At 33.6% G+C, this 23099-nt stretch overlaps 1 protein-coding gene across 8 annotated transcripts in view; it reads left to right on the plus strand.

The window, feature by feature from the left end:
* ADAM18 (ADAM metallopeptidase domain 18) overlaps nt 1–22860 on the plus strand; it is a 148603-nt gene extending 125743 nt beyond the window's left edge. For 6 of the 8 annotated variants that reach the window (XM_021942253.2, XM_021942247.2, XM_021942251.1 and 3 more), the window contains 3 exons: nt 6006–6120; nt 16678–16830; nt 22696–22860. In XM_021942253.2, coding sequence (XP_021797945.1) covers nt 6006–6120; nt 16678–16830; nt 22696–22766 — 339 coding nt within the window. In that variant the 3' untranslated portion in view covers nt 22767–22860. Of the gene's footprint in view, nt 1–6005; nt 6121–6436; nt 6766–16677; nt 16838–22695 lie in introns of those variants that run through there. The other 2 variants (XM_021942248.2, XM_021942254.2) reach the window with 2 other exon arrangements.
* Nucleotides 22861–23099: the final 239 nt, after the last annotated feature.

A 23099-nucleotide genomic window follows, 5' to 3' on the forward strand; every position in this document is an offset into this window, starting at 1 on the left:
AATAGTAAATATGTGTCCTAACATTTTGCAATTTATCTTTCTTAAACAATTATGAAATCTAACGAAAATTTAATAAAAATAAGTTATCTCAAGCTCTTTTTATTTAACTAATTGGTACATTATAAACATTAATTTCTGGGTATAACATGACATCAAAAATTCAGATTATAGAGTCATTTAGACACTTTTTATATTTTATTTCTATGATGTTGACAAGGTTAAGTGATGTAAATATATTTGCTTCCAAAATTTTTGCTCAAAACTAATAATGAATTTGGACCTGCTGTTCTTACAAGACCTAGAATAATTGATTATATTTTTAACTTTTTCCCCACCAACTGACCCACGTAAGTTAAAATTTATTCTAATGTAAGTGTGGTTTATTTGTGTTTTATATGAAAATCAGTTATTTTATACATCTTTTAATTTTTTTCTAAAAATATATGTATTTCCGATCATCTTATTTTTCTTATTCTTATTTTTGATATGTTCATTGTGATATATTTTTGCTCATATTTGCTGATATATATATTGTTCTATTTCCTGTTTTCACTTTTTAATACATTGTGATAATCTTTGCCTTTTATTAATTAAGATGCTTGTTGTTCCTGACATTATATGCTCCATATTTCTTATATTTCACATTTAAACATTTCTTTTCTTTTTTTAAATTAACTATGAATTAATTTTTAGCTTTCATTTTAAGATCAAGGGTACATATGGTGAACACATGTCATAGGAATTTGTGATACAGCTTATTTGTTACATAGATGAACACCTGTTATGGGAATTTGGAATACAGTTTATTTCATCACCGAGGTATTAAGCCTGGTATCCATTAGTTATTTTTCCTGACCCATTCCTCCTCCCAATCTCTTCGTGCATGTGGGCCCCACTGTGTGTTGTTCCCCTCTATGTGTCCATGTGTTGTCATCATTTAGCTCCCACTTATAAGTGAGAACGTGTGGTATTTGGTTTTCTGTTCCTGTGTGTGTTTGTCAAGGATAATGGCCTCCAGCTCCATCAATGTCCTGGCAAAGGACATGATCTCATACTTTTTTATGGGTTCATAGTATTCCATGGTATATAGGTACCACAATTTGTTTATTTAGTCTATCCTTGATGGGCATTTAGGTTTATTCCATGTCTTTGCTATTGTGACTAGTGCTGCAGTGCACATATGCCTGCATGTGTCTTTATAACAGAATGACTTATATTCCTTTGGGTATATTCCCAGAAATAGGATTGCTGGGTTGAATGGGATTTCTGTCTTTGGGTCTTTGAGGAATTACCACACTGTCTTCCACAATGGCTGAATTAATTAACCTTCCCACTAACAGTGTGTAAGCATTCTTTTTTCTCTACAACCTTGCTAGCATCTGTTATTTTTTGACTTCTTAGTAATAGCCATTCTGACTGGTATGAGATGATATCTCATTGTGGTCTTGATTTTTATTTCTCTAATGATCAGTGATGTTAGGCTTTTTTTTTTTCATATAATTGCTGCCTGCATGTATGTATTTTTTTGAAAAGTTTCTGTTCATGTCATTTGCCCACTTTTTAATGGGGTTGTTTTTATTTTTTTTTCTTCTCATAAATTTGTTTAAGTTCCTAGCAATGCTGGATATTAGACCTTTTTCAGATACATAGTTTGCAAATATTTTCTCCCATTTTGTAGTTTGTCTGTTTAATCTGTCGATAGCTTCTTTTGCTGTACAGAAGCTCTTTGATAATATCCCATTTGTCAATTTTTGCTTTTGTTTCTATTGCTTTTGGCATCTGCATCATGAAATATTTGCCAGTGCCTATGTCCTGAATGATATTGCCTAGGTTGTATTCCAAGGTTTTTATAGTTTTGGGTTTTACTTTTAAGTCTTTAGTCCATCTTGTATTGATTTTTGTATATGGTGGAAGGAAGCGGTTCAGTTTCAATTTTCTGCATGTGGCTAGCCAGTTACCTCAACACCATTTATTGAATAGAGTATTCGTTCCCTATTGTTTGTTTCTGTCAAGTTTGTTGAAGATTAGATAGTTGTTGGTGTGTGATCTTATGTCTGGGTTCTCTATTCTGTTCCGTAGGTCTATGTGTCTGTCCTTGTACCAGTACCATGCAGTTTTGATTATTGTAGTCCTGTAGTATAGATTGAGTCAGGTAGTTTGATGCCTCTTTTTGCTTAGGATTGCCCTGGCCATTTCGACTCTTTTTTGCTTCCCAATGAATTTTAAAATAGTTTTCTCTAGTTCTGTGAAGCAAGTCAATGTTAATTTAACGGGAATAGCATTGAATCTATAAATAGCTTTGGGCAGTGAGGCCGTTTTCACAATATTGATTCTTCCTATCCATGAGCATGGAATGTTTTTCTATTTATTTGTATCATCTGTGATTTCTTTGAGCAATGTTTTGTAGTTCTTCTTGTAGAGACCTTTCACCTGCCTAGTTAGCTATATTCCTAGGTGTTTTATTCTTTTTCTGACGATTGTGAATGGGACTTCATTAGTGATTTGGCTCTCCGCTTGACTGTTGTTGGTGTATCAGAATGCTAGCAATTTCTGTACATTGATTTTGAATCCTGAGATTTTGCTAAAGTTGCTTATCAGTTTAAGAAGCTTTGAGGCTGCTGAGACAATGGGGTTAATTGTAGATATAGGCTCATGTCATCCACAAAGAGGAATAATTTAGCTTCCTCTCTTTCTATTATTTCTTTGCCTTGCCTGATTGCCCTGCCCAGAACTTTAAATACTATGTTAAATAGGAGTGGTGAGAGAGGGCACTTTAGCTCATGGCAGTTTTCAAGGGAAATGCTTCCAGCTTTTGCCCATTGATGATGATGTTAGCTGTGGTTTTGTCATACATGGCTCTTATTGTTTTGAGGTATGTTCCTTCAATAGCTAGTTTATTGAGAGTTTTTAACATGAAGGGATGTTGAATTTTATCAGAAGTCTTTTCTGAAGGAAATTGAGACACACACAAAAACATTCAAAAGATTAAACAATCCAAAGTTTATTTTTTGAAAAAAATGATAAGACAGACCACTAGCTATACTAACCAAGAAGAAAAAAGAGAAGATTCAAATACACACAATCAGAAATGATAAAAGGGGAGTTACTACTGACTGCACAGAAATACAAACAACCATCAGAGAATATTATAAACACCTCTATGCACATAAACTAGAAAATCTATAAGAAATAGATAAATTCCTAGACACATACACTGTCCCAAGATTGAACCAAGAAGAAATTGAATCACTGAACAGACCAATAACAAGTTCTGAAATTGAGGCAGTAATAAATAGCTTACTAACCAAAAAAAGCCCAGGACCAGATAGATTCACAGGTGAATTCTACCTGAGGTACAAAGATGAACTAGTGCTATTCCTACTGAAACTATCCAAAAAATTGGAAAGGAACTCCTCCCTAACTAATTCTATGAGGACAGCATCATCCTGATACCAAAATATGGCAGAGACAACAAAAAATGAAAACTTCAGGCCCATGTCTTAGATGAACATCGATGCAAAAATCCTCAACAAAATACTGGCCAACTGAATTCAGCAGCACATCAAAGAAGCTTATCCACCACAATAGAATAGTCTTCATCTCCAGGATGCAAGGTTGGTCCAACATGTGAAAATCAATAAATGTGATTCATCATGTAAACAGAACTAAAGACAAAAAAGTCACAATTATCTCAAAAGATGCAGAAAGGCTTTTGATAAAATTCAACATACTTTTTAATTTTCTGTAGATCATTTTTAATGTTTTATTTTGCCATGACTTGCCCTAATGCAAAGTAAATTCTATAATATGACTTTGTATTAACTGAGGGGACCCTAGTTACCTGGGAATTTAAACATTTGTTTCTTTTTCCTTATTTGTCTATTTCTATGCCCAGCTTAAATAAAACCTATTTCTCCTTGCCCATGGAATTAAGGAGTGACCATTTTTGTGCTTGTACCTACCCTTTACCTTAAACCTCTAAAATTTGTGGTTTTTTGGAAATTTTAGACTTGAAGTTCCTAATATTATAAGGGATTATATACATTATGTTAATTCTGGTTTTTAAATTATCTTACAGTTAAAAGTATAATATATTTAGATTTGCTATCCTAGATGAAATGTTCTATCATGTCCTTGTACTTTCATTGGAGGGGTGGGGAAGTGGAATAATGCTTTATCAAAATATAGAGAAAAAATACATATGAGAAAAATGCATTTAGAGATCTTGATATCAAAATGCAAAAATGATGGTTTTCCATATAAGGGATCCTTTGTTGTCTAAAAATTATCATATTTTTGTTTACCTTCAAACTTTGAAACTCTGTTGTACTATACAGTTTCTTTTAGTCTTATCAAGGAAGAATTTGATGCTATATTCAGTCTCTTTACACTGTACAGAATATTGTAAGGTTGTCTTTTGTATGTGTGTGTGTTCTTAGAATTATTGCCAGCAAGTGTCTGAGGTTTGTGCTTGTTATTTTTTTCTATTTGACAGTTAATTGTTATGTATTCTCCAAAATATCACGTTTTTTCATTTTTTTTAAGTTGTATTATTTATTTGGTATTGTTTTGCTCTATTTCTTTTAAAGTTAGTAAAATAAAATAATGAGACCCTTTGTTGTCATCAGGTATTTAAATAAATGTGAATTAATTCAGAAGAGGATTAAGTTAAAAAGAATAAGTTAAAAAGATGCATAAGGACAGATCACACCTGTAATCCTAGCAATTTGAGAAGCTGATGCAGGAGGATTACGTGAGCCCAGGAGTTCAAGACCAGCCTGGGCAACAAAGCAAGACCCCATCTAAAAAAATGCATAAGTGATATTCTGATTCTAATATTAAAATGCTGTGCACTAAATATTCAACAACAAAAACATAGATATATAAAATAGAATACTACTTCATGGAACTCAGGGCTATAATTCAAACTTACTTTATTGAAATCTCTTTTTATATGTAGAAAAGAGGTAATCAGTTTCAATATACTGCATAAACAATTTAACAAAATGAGTGTAGATGGACAGAACACAATATCTATAGGAAAATTATAGGGAATACTCACACTATTGAATATTATGAGTCTAATTTTTAAAATGTGCCTGTGAATTCTTTATACATACAGGTATGAGAAGTTCATGGTATCTTGTTATGGATATTATTTGGCAAAAATCTATTAATGTGTGTGTGTTTGTGGATGTGGGTACATGTATTTATAAATGCATTTGATATATATGAATGAAACACAACATCTTTAGCAGCTGGAAATGGTACTGAAATTGTGGCTGAGGAATTTCACTTCTATACACTTTTATTGTTTGAATTTTACAAAATATGTACTTGTTTTATTTTAAAATGAAAATACTAAACTGTTGAAATATTAATACAAAGGCATGAATAATACAGAAACATTGTCAAATGTTAACTTCTAGCAATGCAAGCTTATCATAAAGTTGTATTTGATCGTTGATTTTTAATATTTGCTTTGCACGTATGTTATTTTATTATGGAAAATATAATTACTTAAAAAGAAGATGCACATTATTGACCAATAATATCAAATGTTGAAAAGGGACTAGGATAAGGAATTAAAGTGGCCAAGTCGATTGATGTTTATTTTATCACAATACTTTGTATAGACATTGAAGTGCATGAATAGAAAATGTCCAAATAGTGACAATAAATTACAAAATTACAAAATAAGATAACAGTCATTAAAAAAATTTAACCTCTCTGAATATGAAGGCTACAAGTTTATTAAATTTTATTTTTTAAAGATGATTGAGGAAGACATTAAACATGCTCAGGCCAGAAATAAACTTTCATGTAGGTATTTTGCCATCTGGCCATTATGTTGTGAAAATTTTTACTACTTTTTCTAACCTATTTCTCATATTTTATAGTCATAATAATCTTAAGAAAAAATAATTATTCTATGAAGTTTAGGTATTTATATCAGATACAAAGACTAAGATGATTCAAACTGTTTCTGTATTTTTCTGTTTCAGATATGTAATAATTTTGGTAATTGTCAATGCTTCCCTGGACATAAACCTCCAGATTGTAAATTCCAGTTTGGTTCCCCAGGGGGTAGTATTGATGATGGAAATTTTCAGAAATCTGGTAAGTGGATATTTATTTTCTAAGGCAAAATACAAGGTTGTTTTATATAAAGCTAATTAAAGAAATCTAAGTTATCTTGAATGGTAGCTTCATCTACATTGCAGTAGTCCCTCCTTATTTGTGGGGGATACATTCTAAAACCCTCAGTGGATGCCTGAAACTGTAGATAGCACCAAGCTCTAAATGTACTGTTTTTTCCTACATATACATATCTATGATAAAGTTTAATTCATCAGTTAGGCTCAGTAACAGCAATGACTAACTGTCCTTCCATGTTTTATCCCCTGGCGCCTCCTTTGCACTTTCATTACTGTAGGTTCTATTGGTCTTCTTCTTCCAGAAGACTGACTTCATTACAATTGATAACTGGCTTTGGATGATATCCTTTCTCCCTGATTAACGTCAACTCTGCTGGAAATGTGGAAGCTGTTTTTTCATCAGCAGACACAGCCTCTCTAGTAATTTTTGTATTTTTCAGTCCAGACATATTTCTGAATTTGTATAACCATCTCTTACTTGCAATAAATGTCTCACTCATTTCAGGGAATTCCATGCTGAAGTATTTCTACAGGTTCAAATGTTTTCTGGTACAACACGTTGCTGTTAATCAGAACACATTTTCTGTTCATGTCTTCTACTTACAAATTTACTGTCTTTTCTGTCTTAACTAAGCGTTTATCATGCACTGCAGTCTTAACTTTTGTAGTTCGAGATACATCAGCAAAGCTAGTACAGATTTCTTTCTCCTTTACAACTTTATAGACTGAAGATTTGTTTTAACCATAGATCTTAGCAATGAATAGTTTCCTTATTAAGGAAAATATGTATGTATGTATATTTTGTATGTATATTTTGTCAAATGTTGACATTTATACATATAAACATGTTTATGTAAATATTAAAATATAAATATACACATACATTTGTAAGTATGCATATACATTTTTTCTTACATATATTTGGAATATGTATGTATTAATATATTTTCCTTATTAAGTCAAAGTATTCACTCTTTTCCTTAAGGAAAGAATTTTTGCCTTCTCTTTGGCATATACAAATTGATGGCCTCACTAATCTTGCCCTTTGCGATCATTATGAGGTAAAATAAGGGTGATTTGAACAAAGCACTGTAATGGCATAACAGTCAACCTGATAACTAAGATGGCAAAGTGACTAATGGACAGGTAGCGTATACAGTATGTATTCGTTTGGAAGGATTCAGGTCCTGGGTGAGACAGAAAGGAATGACGGGAGATTTCATCATGCTACCCAGAACAGCATGCAGTTTAAATCTTATGAATTGTTGATTTCCAGAACTTTTCGTTTAATATTTTCACACAGTGGTCGCCCATGGTTGTTACTGTGCAACCAAAGCTGTAGATAAGGGGGAGTGACTACTGTAATCTTACACAATATTTATAATCAGATATTCCCAGAGACATTCAACTTCAATTAACTCAAATAAGTTAGAACACAGTACCAGTAAGTTTCAACAAATGTCATTCAATAAAATTTTTGAAATTCACGTATAGAATAATAAAAATTACACAAATGTTTTTCATTCCATATTATTACAAACTTTGTAGGCTGCTAAAAAAACTGTACCATACAGTGTTTATTCTCAATGAACTTTGAAAAATATGGCAAAATACACATGCATTTTTTTAGGAAATAATAGTAAATCAATCACATTTTGAGTGATGGCATACACATTTATACTTTAATTGTTTCTATAAATGAAGGCAATATTGAAGCGGGATATTTCCGTGACCCCTTCATGGGACTTGCGACAGGGGTGCCTCATTTGCACAACTTGCAGTTCTCAACTCCTTGCAGGAGGGAGTGTGTGAGTGAATGAGGCGGGAACCAGAGTGCATGAGCACTGGAACCAGCTGGCTCCTTCAGTGCCAGCACGGGCAAACTCCACACAGTGGGACCTGCTGTGGTCCAACCCTTGAAGGAGGGAGAACATAGGTAAGTGGGTGCAGGAGTCAGGGCGAGCGCTTTTGAGCGTCGGCAGGAGCAAAGGACGTTGAATAGTTAAAATGCCTTTGAAGAAAAAAAATGTTGTAGGAAATACACTGCCCAATATTGAAACTCACTATAAAGTTACAGTAATCAAGTCAGTGTGGTACTGTCATTAACGCAGACATACAGGTCAACAAAATAGAATAAGAAACCAGAAACAGACATACAAATATATGGAAATTGGATTTCTAATAAACGTTCAAAGCAATACAATGCATAAAGTTTAGCTTTTTAAACAAATTGTGCTAGAATAATAATATATTTATATGTAAAAAAGATAAACTTAGAGCTGTATTTCACACCATGTTCAAAAATTAAGGATTACAGACCAAAATATGAAACTTCTAGCACCAAGTGGACATAAAAGACATCTACAGAACTCTCCACCCCAAATCAACAGAATATACATTCTTCTCAGCACCACATCACACTTACTCCAAAATTGATCACATAGTTGGAAGTAAAGCACTCCTCAGCAAATGTACAAGAATAGAAATTATAACAAACTGTCTCTCAGACCACAGTGTAATCAAACTAGAACTCAGGACTAAGAAAATCAGTCAAAACCACTCAACTACAGGGAGACTGAACAACCTGCTCCTGAATGACTACTGGGTACATAACGAAATGAAGGCAGAAATAAAGATGTTCTTTGAAACCAATGAGAACAAAGATACAACATACCAGAATCTCTGGGACACATTTAAAGCAGTGTGTAGAGGGAAATTTATAGCACTAAATGCCCACAAGAGAAAGCTGGAAAGATCTAAAATTGACACCCTAGCATCGCAATTAAAAGAACTAGAGAAGCAAGAGTAAACACATTCAAAAGCTAACAGAAGGCAAGAAATAGCTAAGATCAGAGCAGAACTGAAGGAGATAGAGACACAAAAAACCCTCCAAAAAATCAATGAATTCAGGAGCTGGTTTTTTGAAAGGATCAACAAAATTGATAGACTGCTAGCAATACTAATAAAGAAGAAAAGAGAGAACAATCAAATAGACACAATAAAAAATGATAAAGGGGATATCACCACCGACCCCACAGAAATACAAACTACCATCAGAGAATACTATAAACACCTCCAAGCAAATAAACTAGAAAGCATAGAAAAAATGGATAATTTCCTAGACACTTACACTCTCCCAAGACTAAACCAGGAAGAAGTTGAATCCCTGAAGAGACCAATAACAGGCTCTGAAATTGAGGCAATAATTAATAGCCTACCTACCAAAAAAAGTCCAGGACCAGACAGATTCACAGCTGAACTCTACCGGAGGTACAAGGAGGAGCTGGTACCATTCCTTCTGAAACTATACCAATCAATAGAAAAAGAGGGAATCCTCCCTAACTCATTTTAGGAGGCCAACATCATCCTGATACCAAAGCCTGGCAGAGACACAACAAAAAAAGAGAATTTTAGACCAATATCCCTGATGAACATCGATGCAAAAATCCTCAATAAAATACTGGCAAACCGGATTCAGCAACACATCAAAAAGCTTATCCACCATGATCAAGTGGGCTTCATCCCTGGGATGCAAGGCTGGTTCAACATATGCAAATCAATAAACGTAATCCAGCATAAAAACAGAACCAAAGACAAAAACCATATGATTATCTCAATAGATGCAGAAAAGACCTTTGACAAAATTCAACAGCCCTTCATGCTAAAAACTCTCAATAAATTCGGTATTGATGGAACGTATCACAAAATAATAAGAGCTATTTATGACAAACCCGTAGCCAATATCATACTGAATGGACAAAAACTAGAAGCATTCCCTTTGAAAACTGGCACAAGACAGGGATGCCGTCTCTCACCACTCCTATTCAACATAGTGTTGGAAGTTCTGGCTAGTGCAATCAGGCAAGAGAAAGAAATCAAGGGTATTCAGTTAGGAAAAGAAGAAGTCAAATTGTCCCTGTTTGCAGATGACATGATTGTATATTTAGAAAACCACATCATCTAGGTCCAAAATCTCCTTAAGCTGATAAGCAACTTCAGCAAAGTGTCAGCATACAAAATTAATGTGCAAAAATCACAAGCATTCTTATATACCAGTAACAAACAAACAGAGAGCCAAATAATGAATGAACTTCCATTCACAATTGCTTCAAAGAGAATAAAGTACCTAGGAATCCAACGAGCAAAGGATGTAAAGGATCTCTTCAAGGAGAACTACAAACCACTGCTCAGTGAAATAAAAGAGAACACAAACAAATGGAAGAACATACCATGCTCGTGGATAGGAAGAATCAATATCGTGAAAATGGCCATACTGCCCAAGGTAATTTATAGATTCAATGCCATCCCCATCAAGCTACCAATGAGTTTCTTCACAGAACTGGAAAAAACTGCTTTAAAGTTCATATGGAAGCAAAAAAGAGCCCGCATTGCCAAGACAATCCTAAGTCAAAAGAACAAAGCTGGAGGCATCATGCTACCTGACTTCAAACTATACTACAAGGCTACAGTAACCAAAACAGCATGGCACTGGTACCAAAACAGAGATATAGACCAATGGAACAGAACAGAGTCCTCAGAAATAATACCACACATCTACAGCCATCTGTTCTTTGATAAACCTGAGAAAAACAAGAAATGGGGAAAGGATTCCCTATTTAATAAATGGTGCTGGGAAAATTGGCTAGCCATAAGTAGAAAGCTGAAACTGGATCCTTTCCTTACTCCTTATATGAAAATTAATTCAAGATGGATTCGAGACTTAAATGTTAGACCTAAAAATCATAAAAACCCCAGAAGAAAACCTAGGTAATACCATTCAGGACATAGGCATGGGCAAGGACTTCATGTCTAAAACACCAAAAGCAATGGCAACAAAAGCCATAATTGACAAATGGGATCTCATTAAACTAAAGAGCTTCCACACAGCAAAAGAAACTACCATCAGAGTGAACAGGCAACCTACAGAATGGGAGAAAATGTTTACAATCTACTCATCTGACAAAGGGCTAATATCCAGAACCTACAAAGAACTCAAATTTACAAGAAAAAAACAAACAACCCCATCAAAAAGTGGGCAAAGGATATCAACAGACATTTCTCAAAAGAAGACATGCATACAGCCAACAGATACATGAAAAAATGCTTGTCATCGCTGGCCATCAGAGAAATGCAAATGAAAACCACAATGAGATACCATCTCACACCAGTTAGAATGGCAATCATTAAAAAGTCAGGAATCAAGAGGTGCTGGAGAGGATGTGGAGAAATAGGAACACTTTTACACTGTTGGTGGGATTGTAAACTGGTTCAGCCATTGTGGAAAACAGTATAGCGATTCCTCAAGGATCTAGAACTAGAAGTACCATTTGACCCAGCCATCCCAATACTGGATATATACCCAAAGGATTATAAGTCATGCTGCTATAAAGACACATGGACACGTATGCTGATTGTGGCACTATTCACAATAGCAAAGACTTGGAATCAACCCAGATATCCATCAGTGACAGACTGGATTAAGAAAATGTGGCACATATACACCATGGAATACTATGCAGCCATAAAAAGGGATGAGTTCGTGTCCTTTGTAGGGACATAGATGCAGCTGGAAACCATCATTCTCAGCAAACTATCGCAAGAACAGAAAACCAAACACCGCATGTTCTCACTCATAGGTGGGAATTGAACAATGAGAGCACTTGGACACTGGAAGGAGAACATCACACACCAGGGCCTATTATGGGGAGGGGGCAGGGGGGAGGGATGGCACTGGGAGTTATACCTGATGTAAATGATGAGTTGATGGGTGTTGACGAGTTGATGGGTGCAGCACACCAACATGGCATGGGTGTGCATATGTGACAGACCTGCACATTGTGCACATGTACCCTAGAACTTAAAGTATAATTTAAAAGAGAGAGAGAGAGAGAAATCCTCAGTGACTTTGAGCACAGAGTTTGTAGGTATGACACCAAAAATATGACCCCAAAATGTGATAAATTGGACAACATAAAAAATTTAGGACTTTTGCTATTCAAAAGCCACTGTTAGGGGAATAAAAGAGCAAGCCACTGCTTCTTAACAAATATTTGTAAAATATACACCTGATAATGTATTTGTATTCAGAATATATAGTGAATCCTTGAAATTTAATTTTAAAAACCAACTCTATAGAAAAGGGGGACAAAATAAGTATATATAAAGATGCCCAACATCATAGGTCATCGGAGAAATGCAAATTAAAATCACAAATAGATGCTACTCATTCCTTTAAAAATTGCTTGCATTTAAAAGGGCTGACCACATTAACTTTGGCCAAGATATGGGGGTAGGAACCATATACTGATATTTAAAACAAAATTTATAGTTTCAGAGATTCTTAAGGAGGTAAATATAAATCACCATATAATACAGCTATTACACTATTTACCCAATAGAATAGAATGCTGACGCCCATACAAAGCCTTGGGTATAAATGTATATAGTAACAATTTTTGTAATAGATAAAATCTGGAAACAATAAATATAAATCAAAATGTATACAGTAACAATTTTTGTAATAGATAATACCTGGAAACAATGTAAATATAAATCAACAGATGGCTAAACAATGTGTAGTCTTTCAATACAGTGTGATACTATCAAGCAAGAAAAAGAAACAAACTTGTTATGTACACCAATATGGAGGAACCTCAACATTTATGCTAAATGAAACATGTTAGACTGTAAAGAATACATATTGTCTTGTTCTATTTACATATAAGTATAAAAAATGAAAGCTAATGTATAATGAAAGAATACAGAGCAGGTTAGCGGCTGCCTGTGTGGGGAGTGGCAGCATGGCAGGATTAGTGGACATGGGAAATGTGTGTGGATTATGGATATATGCATTGTTTGCATTTTTATGGTTTCATGGCAGTATACATATAACAAAACCTATCAAATTATACACCTAAAATGTGGGCATTTATTTTATGTCAATCATCTCTCAGTAAAGCTGTTAAAACAACAAAATTGAAATAATTTATAAAAGAATTTACACTATTTTGTTGCCAACTCTTAGGCACTAGTTAAACCTATTCTATTATCAAATAAAATTTTATAAACACTTTACATTAAGTGAAAAAACTAACACATCAAAACAAAAAAAATAGAATGTTTGCCTTATATTTAGAATGTTTGCCTTATATTTGTGAGGGTTAATATTTGTTTATATTTGTGAGATTATATTTGTGACATTTCATCCAACTGTACAGTGGTGTTTGCATTTCATTTTACATGAAGAGTAACTAGGGAAAGACGAAAAATACCTAAGATAAGTAAAAATGAAGACACTCATTTACTACTAATAGGAATATAATGGTTACAACCACTTAGGGAAATCATTGGAAATATTTACTAATGTTCAATACGATAATATGCAAGCACTGACACTTCCCATGTATGCATATGTCTGAGAGATTTTCAAACACAATGTTGACCAAAAGACATGCTGTAAAATATTCACAGCAGCACTCTTCGTAATACCTCAAATTTCAAACTATCCAAATATCTGTCAGAATATCAGAAATTAATACCTGCTGTTTCTTTTATTTATTTATCTATCTATCTATCTATCTATCTATCTATCTATCTATCTAAGACGGAGTCTCGCTCTGTCGCCCAGGCTGGAGTGTAGTGGCACGATCTCGGTTCACTGCAAGCTCCGCCTCCCGGGATTACACCATTCTCCTGCCTCGGCCTCTCGCAGTAGCTGGGACTACAGGCGCTCGCCACCACGCCCGGCTAATTTTTGTATTTTTTAGTAGAGACGGGGTTTCACCGTGGCCTCGATCTCCTGACCTCGTGATCCATTTGCCTCAGCCTCCCAAAGTGCTGGGATTAACACTTGCTATTTCTACGCAAAGGTATAGTATGCATCAATTAGAATAAGCATTTTACAACTATAAGCAACAACATCTGTGAATTTCAAAAGTCAGTAATAATGAACAAAGTCAGAAAACAATGTGTATGCACTATAATTCCATTTATATAACATTTAAAATCCGTCAAAAATGATCCACGCTCACCCTATTCAATAAATGGTGCTGAGAAAGTTGAATAGCCACATGCAGAAGAATAAAACTATGTATTTCAACTTATACAAAAATTAACCCAAGACGGATTAACAACTTAAATGTAAGACTTGAAAGTATAAAAATTCTTACAGAAAACCTCCGAAATCCTTTTCTGGACATTGGCATAGGCAAAGAATTTATAACTCAAAGACCTCAAAAGCAAATGTAACAAAAGTAAAAATGGACAAATGGGACTTTTTAATTAAACTAAAAAGCGTCTGCAAAGAAAAACTAATTATCAACAAAGTAAGCGGACAACCTACAGAATGAGGGAAAATATTTGCAAACTATATATTAACAAAGTACTGTTATCCAGAATCTACAAGGAACTAAAAAACTCAAAAAGAAAAATATGAACAACCCCATCAAAAAATTGGCAAAAGACATGAACAGACACTTTACAAAAGAACAGACACTTTACAAGAGGCCAAAAAAAGTATGAAGAAATGATCAGCATCACTAATCATCAGAGAAATGCAAATTAAAACTACAATGAGTTATCATGTTATCAGAATGGTTAGTATTCAAAAGTCATAAAACAACAGATGTTGGTGAGGATGTGGAGAAAAGGGAACACTTGTATACTGTTGGTGGAAATGTACATTAGTACTATCACTATGGAAGACACTCTGAAGATTTCTTAAAGAACTAAAAATAGAACTGTCACTCAACCCAGGAGTCCTACTACTGACTAGCTACCCAAAAGAAGAGAAATCAGTATACATCATATGTTCATTGCAGAACTAGTCACAATAACAAAGTTATGGAATCAACCTAAGTGTCCATCAATGGAGGACTGGATAAAGAACATACACACACACACACTTATCATGTGATATATGTTGATATCATATATATATATCAATGGAGGACTGGATAACGAACACATGGTGCATATATATATATATAAAAAATATTTTCTCCCATTCTGTAAGGTTGTCTGCCTACTTTGTTGGTTATACTATGTGTGTGTGTGTATATATATACCATGTGTTTTTTATCCAGTCCTCCATTGATGAATACATATTTATATTTATATCTCTTTATACATACATCATGGAATACTACTGAGCCATAAAAAAACCAAAACCCAGCAACATGGGAAAGGCATTAACCTAAGTGAAATAACTCAGAATCAGAAAACCAAATGTTGCATGTGCTCACTTATAAGTGGGAGCTAAACAATGGGTACCATTGGACATTCACAGTGGAATAATAGACACTGGGGACTCCAAAACGTTGGAAGGTGAAAGAGATACGAAGGGTGAAAAATTACCTATTGAATACAATGTACACTATTCCGATGATGGGTACACTAAGAGCCTAGACTTCACCACTACACAACATATCCATGCAGCGAAACTGCACTTGTACATCCTACATCTATTTTTCTAAGTGTATGCAATATCAAAAGATACAAGTATAGCTAATATGTCTATATTAATACCAAGTCAAAATGAAAGGAAAATAAGATTCATGCTGTTAGAGGCAAAATTAGTGATTTTCTTTGGGAAAGATAGTGTCTGGTAAACTAAGTTGGGGAGTTATGTTTCCAAAATTTGTTGCTGGTTACATGGTCTTGTTCAATGTAAATGTATTTTGAGTGGTACAACTTTATGGCACACATTTTTGTTACTATGTTATATACATGAATAAATTTCACTAAATAATTAAACAAATCATGACCTTTGTAACCTTTGGAGAGGACAAAAGATTAGGAAATGTCCCACAGTGCTTTGGAATTATAACAGGATCTTTTTTGAGACCTGGAGTGTGGGAATGTGTATATTCTTTAGTTAACTCATTACTCATTTTGCTAATGTATTTACATATTGTATACTTCTCAGAATTGTGTGATATCTCAACTTTTTAAGTATAAAAAAATAACCAAAGGGAATAATATGCTTATAGAATGTCAATGAGTGGAAAGATACACACATACACACATGCACACAGAGGCACATGTAATGTATAGATATATAGATATAAATGCAGATAGAAGCATAGGTATATGTATTAGAACATAGACACTCGATGGAGAGAAATGAGTCATTTATAAATGGTTTTCTCTAAGGGAAAAAACTGATTTAGCAAGTGAGTGGGATGGTGGTTTCTCAAAGTATACATTTTTAAAAATTGTAACTTAATCCCTATTACTGTATTAACTTTTAAAGTATTGATGTTACAAATAAGCTGAATACAGCAAACAGCACTCTAAACATGTATACAGCAGATTAATATTAAATAAATATGTGTAAACAAATAGAAATCCATGAAAAATATAGCACTGTAGTTTGCATTTATGTTCTATTTTTTCCTAGTAGTTTGCAATGCATTAAAACCTCTTTATATATACACATATATGATTAAGGTGAAAAAAATATAAATGTATTTAAATATCCACTGAGTCCCCGCTAATTTATGATATGATTCATTTCTAGATGAATTTTATACTGAAAAAGGCTACAATGCACACTGGAACAACTGGTTTATTCTGAGTTTCTACATTGTTCTGCCGTTTTTCATAATTTTCACCATTGTGATCTTTAAGAGAAATGAAATAAGGAAATTATGCAACAGAGAGAATACAGAGTGTAAGCGGTAAATGTGATATAGGATTAATGTATTAGGCTAAATTATCCTAGTCATTAACCAGTGTCATGCATGTTATATAACATTTATATTAATTCTTAAATATACTATTTTAAATCTAATGTAAGTGGTATCTTTATAATTTTGTTTTTCAATAGTTTGTTATTATATTGGGGCAAGCCTAAATTCTGAATGTTCTAGAACTTTTCTTCATGAGTATACTATGCTGTACCAAAGACTTACCAGGTCAGAAAAGAATATAGTTGGTACATTATTTTAAGTGCCCTTCTAGTTAGATCTAATTACACATTGGTGTTGGTTTTACTTACCATTTTAAAATATTTATTCTTGTAATCTGTTTGGATTTTCTGTTCTTTATTAAGTCATGTTTGGAAGCTTGTGACTTAAAAAATATGTCCCTTTCTTCAAAATTGTGTAATTTGTTGCACAAAGTTATTCATCGTATTTTCTTGTAATCATTTTAATGTCTGTAGGGTCAGTATTGAATTATTGCACTTTATTCTTTATTCTTTATGAGTAATAAGCTCATAATATTGTTTAATTCCCAAATATTATAGATTTCCCATATTTTTTGTCTTGTTAATTTTCAACTTAGTTGAGCACAAAATATACTTCATATGATTTCAATCATTGTAAATTTAAAATCATTTTAAATTTTTTGAGACTTTTTAAATGGCCTAGTATATAGTCTGTCCTGAAGACTGTTCCAAATACACTTGAAGAGAAGGTATATTTACTATTGTGAATACCCACGGCGTGGGTGGGGAGTTCTATAGAATACAGGTAGGTCAAGGTGGTTGATGGTGTCGTTCAAGTCTTCTATATCCTTGCTGATTATTTTTGTCTAGTTATTCTATCAGCTTTATACCACTTCATGGAAGTATAACTGACATACAAATATGTATACATACTTAATATATACATCTTGATGAGTTTGGAAATAAGTATTCCCCTTTAAACCATCATCACCATCAAGGCCATAAATATATCACCTCCCAAAATTTCCTCCCAAACTCTTTATTACTATTGTTGTTTTACCAAGGTAAGAACACTTGACATAGATCTACCCTGTTAGCAAATATCAAGCATACAATACAGTATTGTTAGCTATAGGTACTGTGGTGTATAGCAGAGCTCCAGAATTTATCTTGCATAACTGAATCTTTGTACCCTTTAACCATCACCTTCCCATTCTCTGCTCCCATATCCCTTGGCAACCACTGTTCTACTCTCTACTTCTATGAATTTGATTATTTTTGAGCCCACATATAGTTAAGATCATGCAACTTTTGTCTGACATATTTCACACAAATTTTGTCTAGCATATTTCCCTTGGCATAATGTCCTCTACATCTATTCATGTGATAACAAATAAGAGAATTTTCTTCATTTTTAAGGATGAGTAATATTCCATTACATACATTTGGCACATTTTCTTTATCTGTTTACCCATGATGGAAATTTAGGTTGTTTCCATATCATAGCTATTGTGAACAATGCTACAATGAACATGGTCATGCAAATATCTCTTCAAGATCTTGATTTCAAGTCCTTTGAATTCATACCCAGAAGTGAGGTTGTGGCATCATATGGTAGTTCTATTTTTCATTTATGAAGAACCTTCATACTGTTTGCATAATGGCTATACCAATTTACATTTCCACCAACAGTGTACAAGAGTTCCTTTTTCTTCATATCTTTACCAACCTTGCTCTCTTTTCCCTTTTTTCAATAACAATCATGTTAACCTAAGATGTGAAGTAAGCCATTCTAAGTAGAATGTAATATCGCATAGTGGTCTTCATTTATGTTTTCCTGATTATTGGTGATATTAAGTACCTTCTGATACCTGTTATTCAATTCTATGTATTCTTGAAGAAATGTCTATTAAGCTGCTTTGACAATTTTTAAATCAGGTTGTTTGCTTTCTTGCTATTCAGTTGTATGAGATCTACACACACACACACACAGACACAGACAAATATATATATGTGTAGGTGTACATATATATATATATAAAGTTTGTAGAGACTATGTCTCTGTCTGTTGCCTCGGCTTGTCTAAACTCTTGAGCTCAAGTAGTCCTCCTGCCTCAGCCTCTCAAAGTGCTGGGATTACTGGCATGAGCCATGGTGCCTGGCCTCCCACACATATTTTTGATATTATGAAACCCTTTATCAGATATATAGTTTGCAAATACTTTGTCTCATTCTATAGGCTATCTTTTTATTTCATTGATTGTTTCTTTTGCTATGCAAAAGCTTTTTGGTTTAATGCAATCACTTTATTTCTGCTTCTATCGCACACACACCTCACCCCTCACATTCTAATTAGGATATCTTCTTCTTACAGTGGTTGTAACACCCACCTATTAGCTTATACCAATTGCAGGCTGATTGCTAAATTGTTTTCAACATGCCTTGGAGCATAAATTGCTCCATAGTCTGATCAATTAAATCCAAGTGATTTTGCAAAAATAGTCTTTGAACCTAGCCCTTGAAGCTTATTTCTCCCCTCTAATCCCCAAAGAACCATCCTTAGTGACCTCTTTCTTTGGTTGTCTTTGTTAAACTTCTAGCTGCTGTATAATTTAGCTTGTTTCACATATATATATATATATTTGTGTGTGTGTATATATATATATTTGTGTGTATATATATACACCATCTTTTCTTAATTGTTTACCATCACAGTCTCCATTGATTTTGACAGCATCCTTAGACTCACACTTTCCTATCCTCTGTTGTAATTAAGTTATCTTAAAAAAAGATACAGACCAAAATTTTACTCTTGGACATTTATCTCCAAGAAATGAAAATTATGTTCTCTCAGAAACTTGAATTCAAATGTTCATAATACTTTAATTAATAATAATGAAAAACTAGAAATGACTTCAATGCTCTTCAGTAGGTGAATGGTTACCAAAAGCAGAGTAAATCCATACTATGACATATACTAACTAAAACAAAGCCAGTTTCAAAAGCTGACATACTGTGTGATTGGGCTTATATAAAGTTGTTGAAATAGAAAAAAAATCAGTATGGGAAAAAGATTAATGATTGTCAGGGACTAGGAATTGTGGGAGAGTTTGATGTGTATGTCTATAAAGGGGGAAGGCATCAAAAAGTCTTGTGTTTATAATATAGTTCTGTATCTTAATGTGATTATAGTTATATGCTACTACACATGTGATCATTTGCACACAACTACACACATGCCAGCATAAGATCATGTATACCTGGTGAAATATGACAAATCTCTGTGAATTGCATTAATATTAATTTTCTGATTTTCATATTATATTATAGTTAGGCAAAATGTTAGCATAAAGGAGGTTCGGTAAAGGGTACACAGGACCTTCCTGTGCATTTCTTTGAAATGTCCCATGAATATGAAACTATTTCAAAACAGAAAATCAAAAAGTTATTTCATGAACATAAATGTAAAGATAAAGTTATGGAGCTTTTTGAAGAAAACAAAACTTTTGGAGACCCAGAACTATACCAAGAGTTATTTTACATGAGAACAAATCATGATCCATAAGGAAAATTTGAACTTCATAAAAATACAGGAAGCAATTTTTATAAGGTACCTTCAGCAGAAACAAGGAAATAGTATGACATTAAAAAGTGGACTGGTTAACATTAGGTGACTTCAGGTTATATTTCCCTGCAAATGTTAGAGCAGAGGGCACTTTCTTATCACATAAGCTGACATTGACCTGTGTAAAGATTAGGCTTTAATTCCTCTCCTGATTTTCTTGGAAAGTCAGATAAACAACTTAGTTTCAGTTTGGTTACATGGCACCTTAGGATGAATGGCTCCATTTTAGTTTGTTCTGTTGGAGACTAGTGCAAGAACTCAGCTCAACAATAACCTCCCATAAATTTTATTTAACAACCACTTTCCCAAACAACCATCTTGCAAAATCTTTCTAAGATGAAAAATTAACACTCACACTTAAAACTTTTGAATAATTTAATATTACTCTCATAAAAAGTTTATTTACTCACCCAATTAGCTTAAATCTCAAATGCGACATTCTTTCTGTAGTTACTTTTGATAGAGAAAGATAGATTATTTTAACTGCATTCCCAGGGAAAGTTGTACATCCTAAAAATGAATTTGTAAAGTATTTCTAGCTATGACATTTCTTCAATATGTCTAGTTTCCTATTAGCCTCTGACCTACTTGAACATAAGGATGGCATCTCTATATTTTGGAAAGAGCTGCTACAAAGGTCCCTGAAATGTCTTCAAGGCCTTTCCCCCATTGTCTTGGATATTAGCACTTGGCTCCTTTTTAGTTAACAGAGATTTTAATAAAATCATGAGTAACTGTATTATTTATCATGCCTTCAGTGAGGTATAGTAGACTTCAAAAATGTGCTCAGGTCATAGAGAGTCAGAAAGTCATTATTCTTTAATAGCAACACAGTAAATCTTGATACATTAATTATCAATTATGTGGATTAACAAAATATATAAAAAATAAAGTCTTTAAGGTGTATGGGACTATTTAAATAAATATGACATACAACATATATCACAACCAAAAGCACATGGTTAAAAAATAAATACTTCAGTGAAATAAAAATTTTGGCTATTTGGAGGTTAATTTTTTATGTTATTATTGTTTGTAAGTCAAACAAATACTATATGTTTAGAAGGAAGTGTGGAAAAATGAATTGTAAAAAAGCCAACCTTATTTTGTTTCCTTCTACAAACTGGAGAAGATAATCAATATTTGATTTTGTTTTTAAATATTGCATGAAAAGTATATAAGCAAGAGTATTCCACAGAAGGACAACTTAAGAATGTCTGGCCAAAGAAAAAAATTGCAAAATTGAAATTAGGTAATTCCATTTTTATATTTTTGAGAACTACCATACTGTGTTCCACAGTAGTTTTACAATTCTTCATTCCCACCAGCTGTCCAAAAGGGTTCCAGTTTGCCCATATTCTTGCTAGGATTGTTATTTTCTGCTTTTTAAAAAAACATAGTAGCCATCCTAATGGGTGTGAGGAGATATCTCATTGTGGTTTTGATTTGCATTTCCCTAATGATTAGTGATATTGAGCATATTTTCTTGTGTTTGTGGGCCACAGAGGATGGGAAGTTGTTGAATACGTATCATTCAATGAGGAGTTACTCTTTACTGAGCACAGAAGTTCATTTTTGCAAGATGAAAATGTTTCTGGAGACAGATGGTGATAGTTTCACAGCAATATGAATGTACTTAGTACCACTGAACTGTACACTTAAAAATGGTTAGAATGTGTATTTTACTACATAAAGTATTTTTATAAACTGAATAAAGAAATTGTGAAAAAATTAAAGTCAGCAACCTGAATATTAACTATAAAATGAAAATTATTTCCATGTTAATTCTATTGTTTTCATGTGTGAACGTCATATTAATGGGGAAAAAATAAAGACTAACCTTTTATTTTGTCTCCCTAAGCCGTAGGTTTTTCTAAGAAACAAAGTATATAAAACTGAATAAATGAATTTTGATTGTTTTTACATAGTCATTTCATAGTTTGCCTGGTAAATTATAAATCAATGCTAATGTATGAAAACATATACATTTATTTTATGTTTAGCTTTTTAGTTGGACTCCTCATAATATAGATAAGTTACCTATAATATAGATAAGAACCAAATTTATCTATAATATAGGTAATATAACATCTATAATATAGATAACCAAACTTATCTATAATAATCTTTGATTTTTAGCAATTATAAAGTAGAAATTCAGTAGTAAATATGGTTTAAAATAGGCATTGGCTACTGCTAAACATATTGTGAATCTCTATTTTTTCTGTTTTTCTTCACTATAGTAATTCATCCGCTGTATCAGAAAGCTATGATGTGGAACATTAATATTGCACAGAACTTCCGTAGCAAATAAACTAAAGGAACAAATGTGCTTTATAACCTTATGTTATCCCCGAATGCATTGTAAATGCTAAACTTTTGGAAAATAAAGCCTGCGTGCCTTCCCACGTGCCTCCTCCAATGCATCCGGTTGTGGGTGGGGAGCCCCCTGACTCCAAGTTCCACGAGTCTCTGGGATCCACAGAGCTGGGTCTGGGCCGTGCCCTCTAGACTCCACCGTTCTTGGGCTTCACTCGGCCTCCCCAGCCCTGGCCAGAAGCAGCCCCGTTCCATGCTCAGCAGCCATTACTGTGGCGAGGCCGCTGGCCACGCAATGCTCTCTTGCTGATCCTCTCAGGGCTGGGCC

The sequence above is a fragment of the Papio anubis genome, chromosome 8, assembly GCF_008728515.1.
Source record: "Papio anubis isolate 15944 chromosome 8, Panubis1.0, whole genome shotgun sequence".
In the NCBI taxonomy this organism is placed as follows: Eukaryota; Metazoa; Chordata; class Mammalia; order Primates; family Cercopithecidae; genus Papio; species Papio anubis.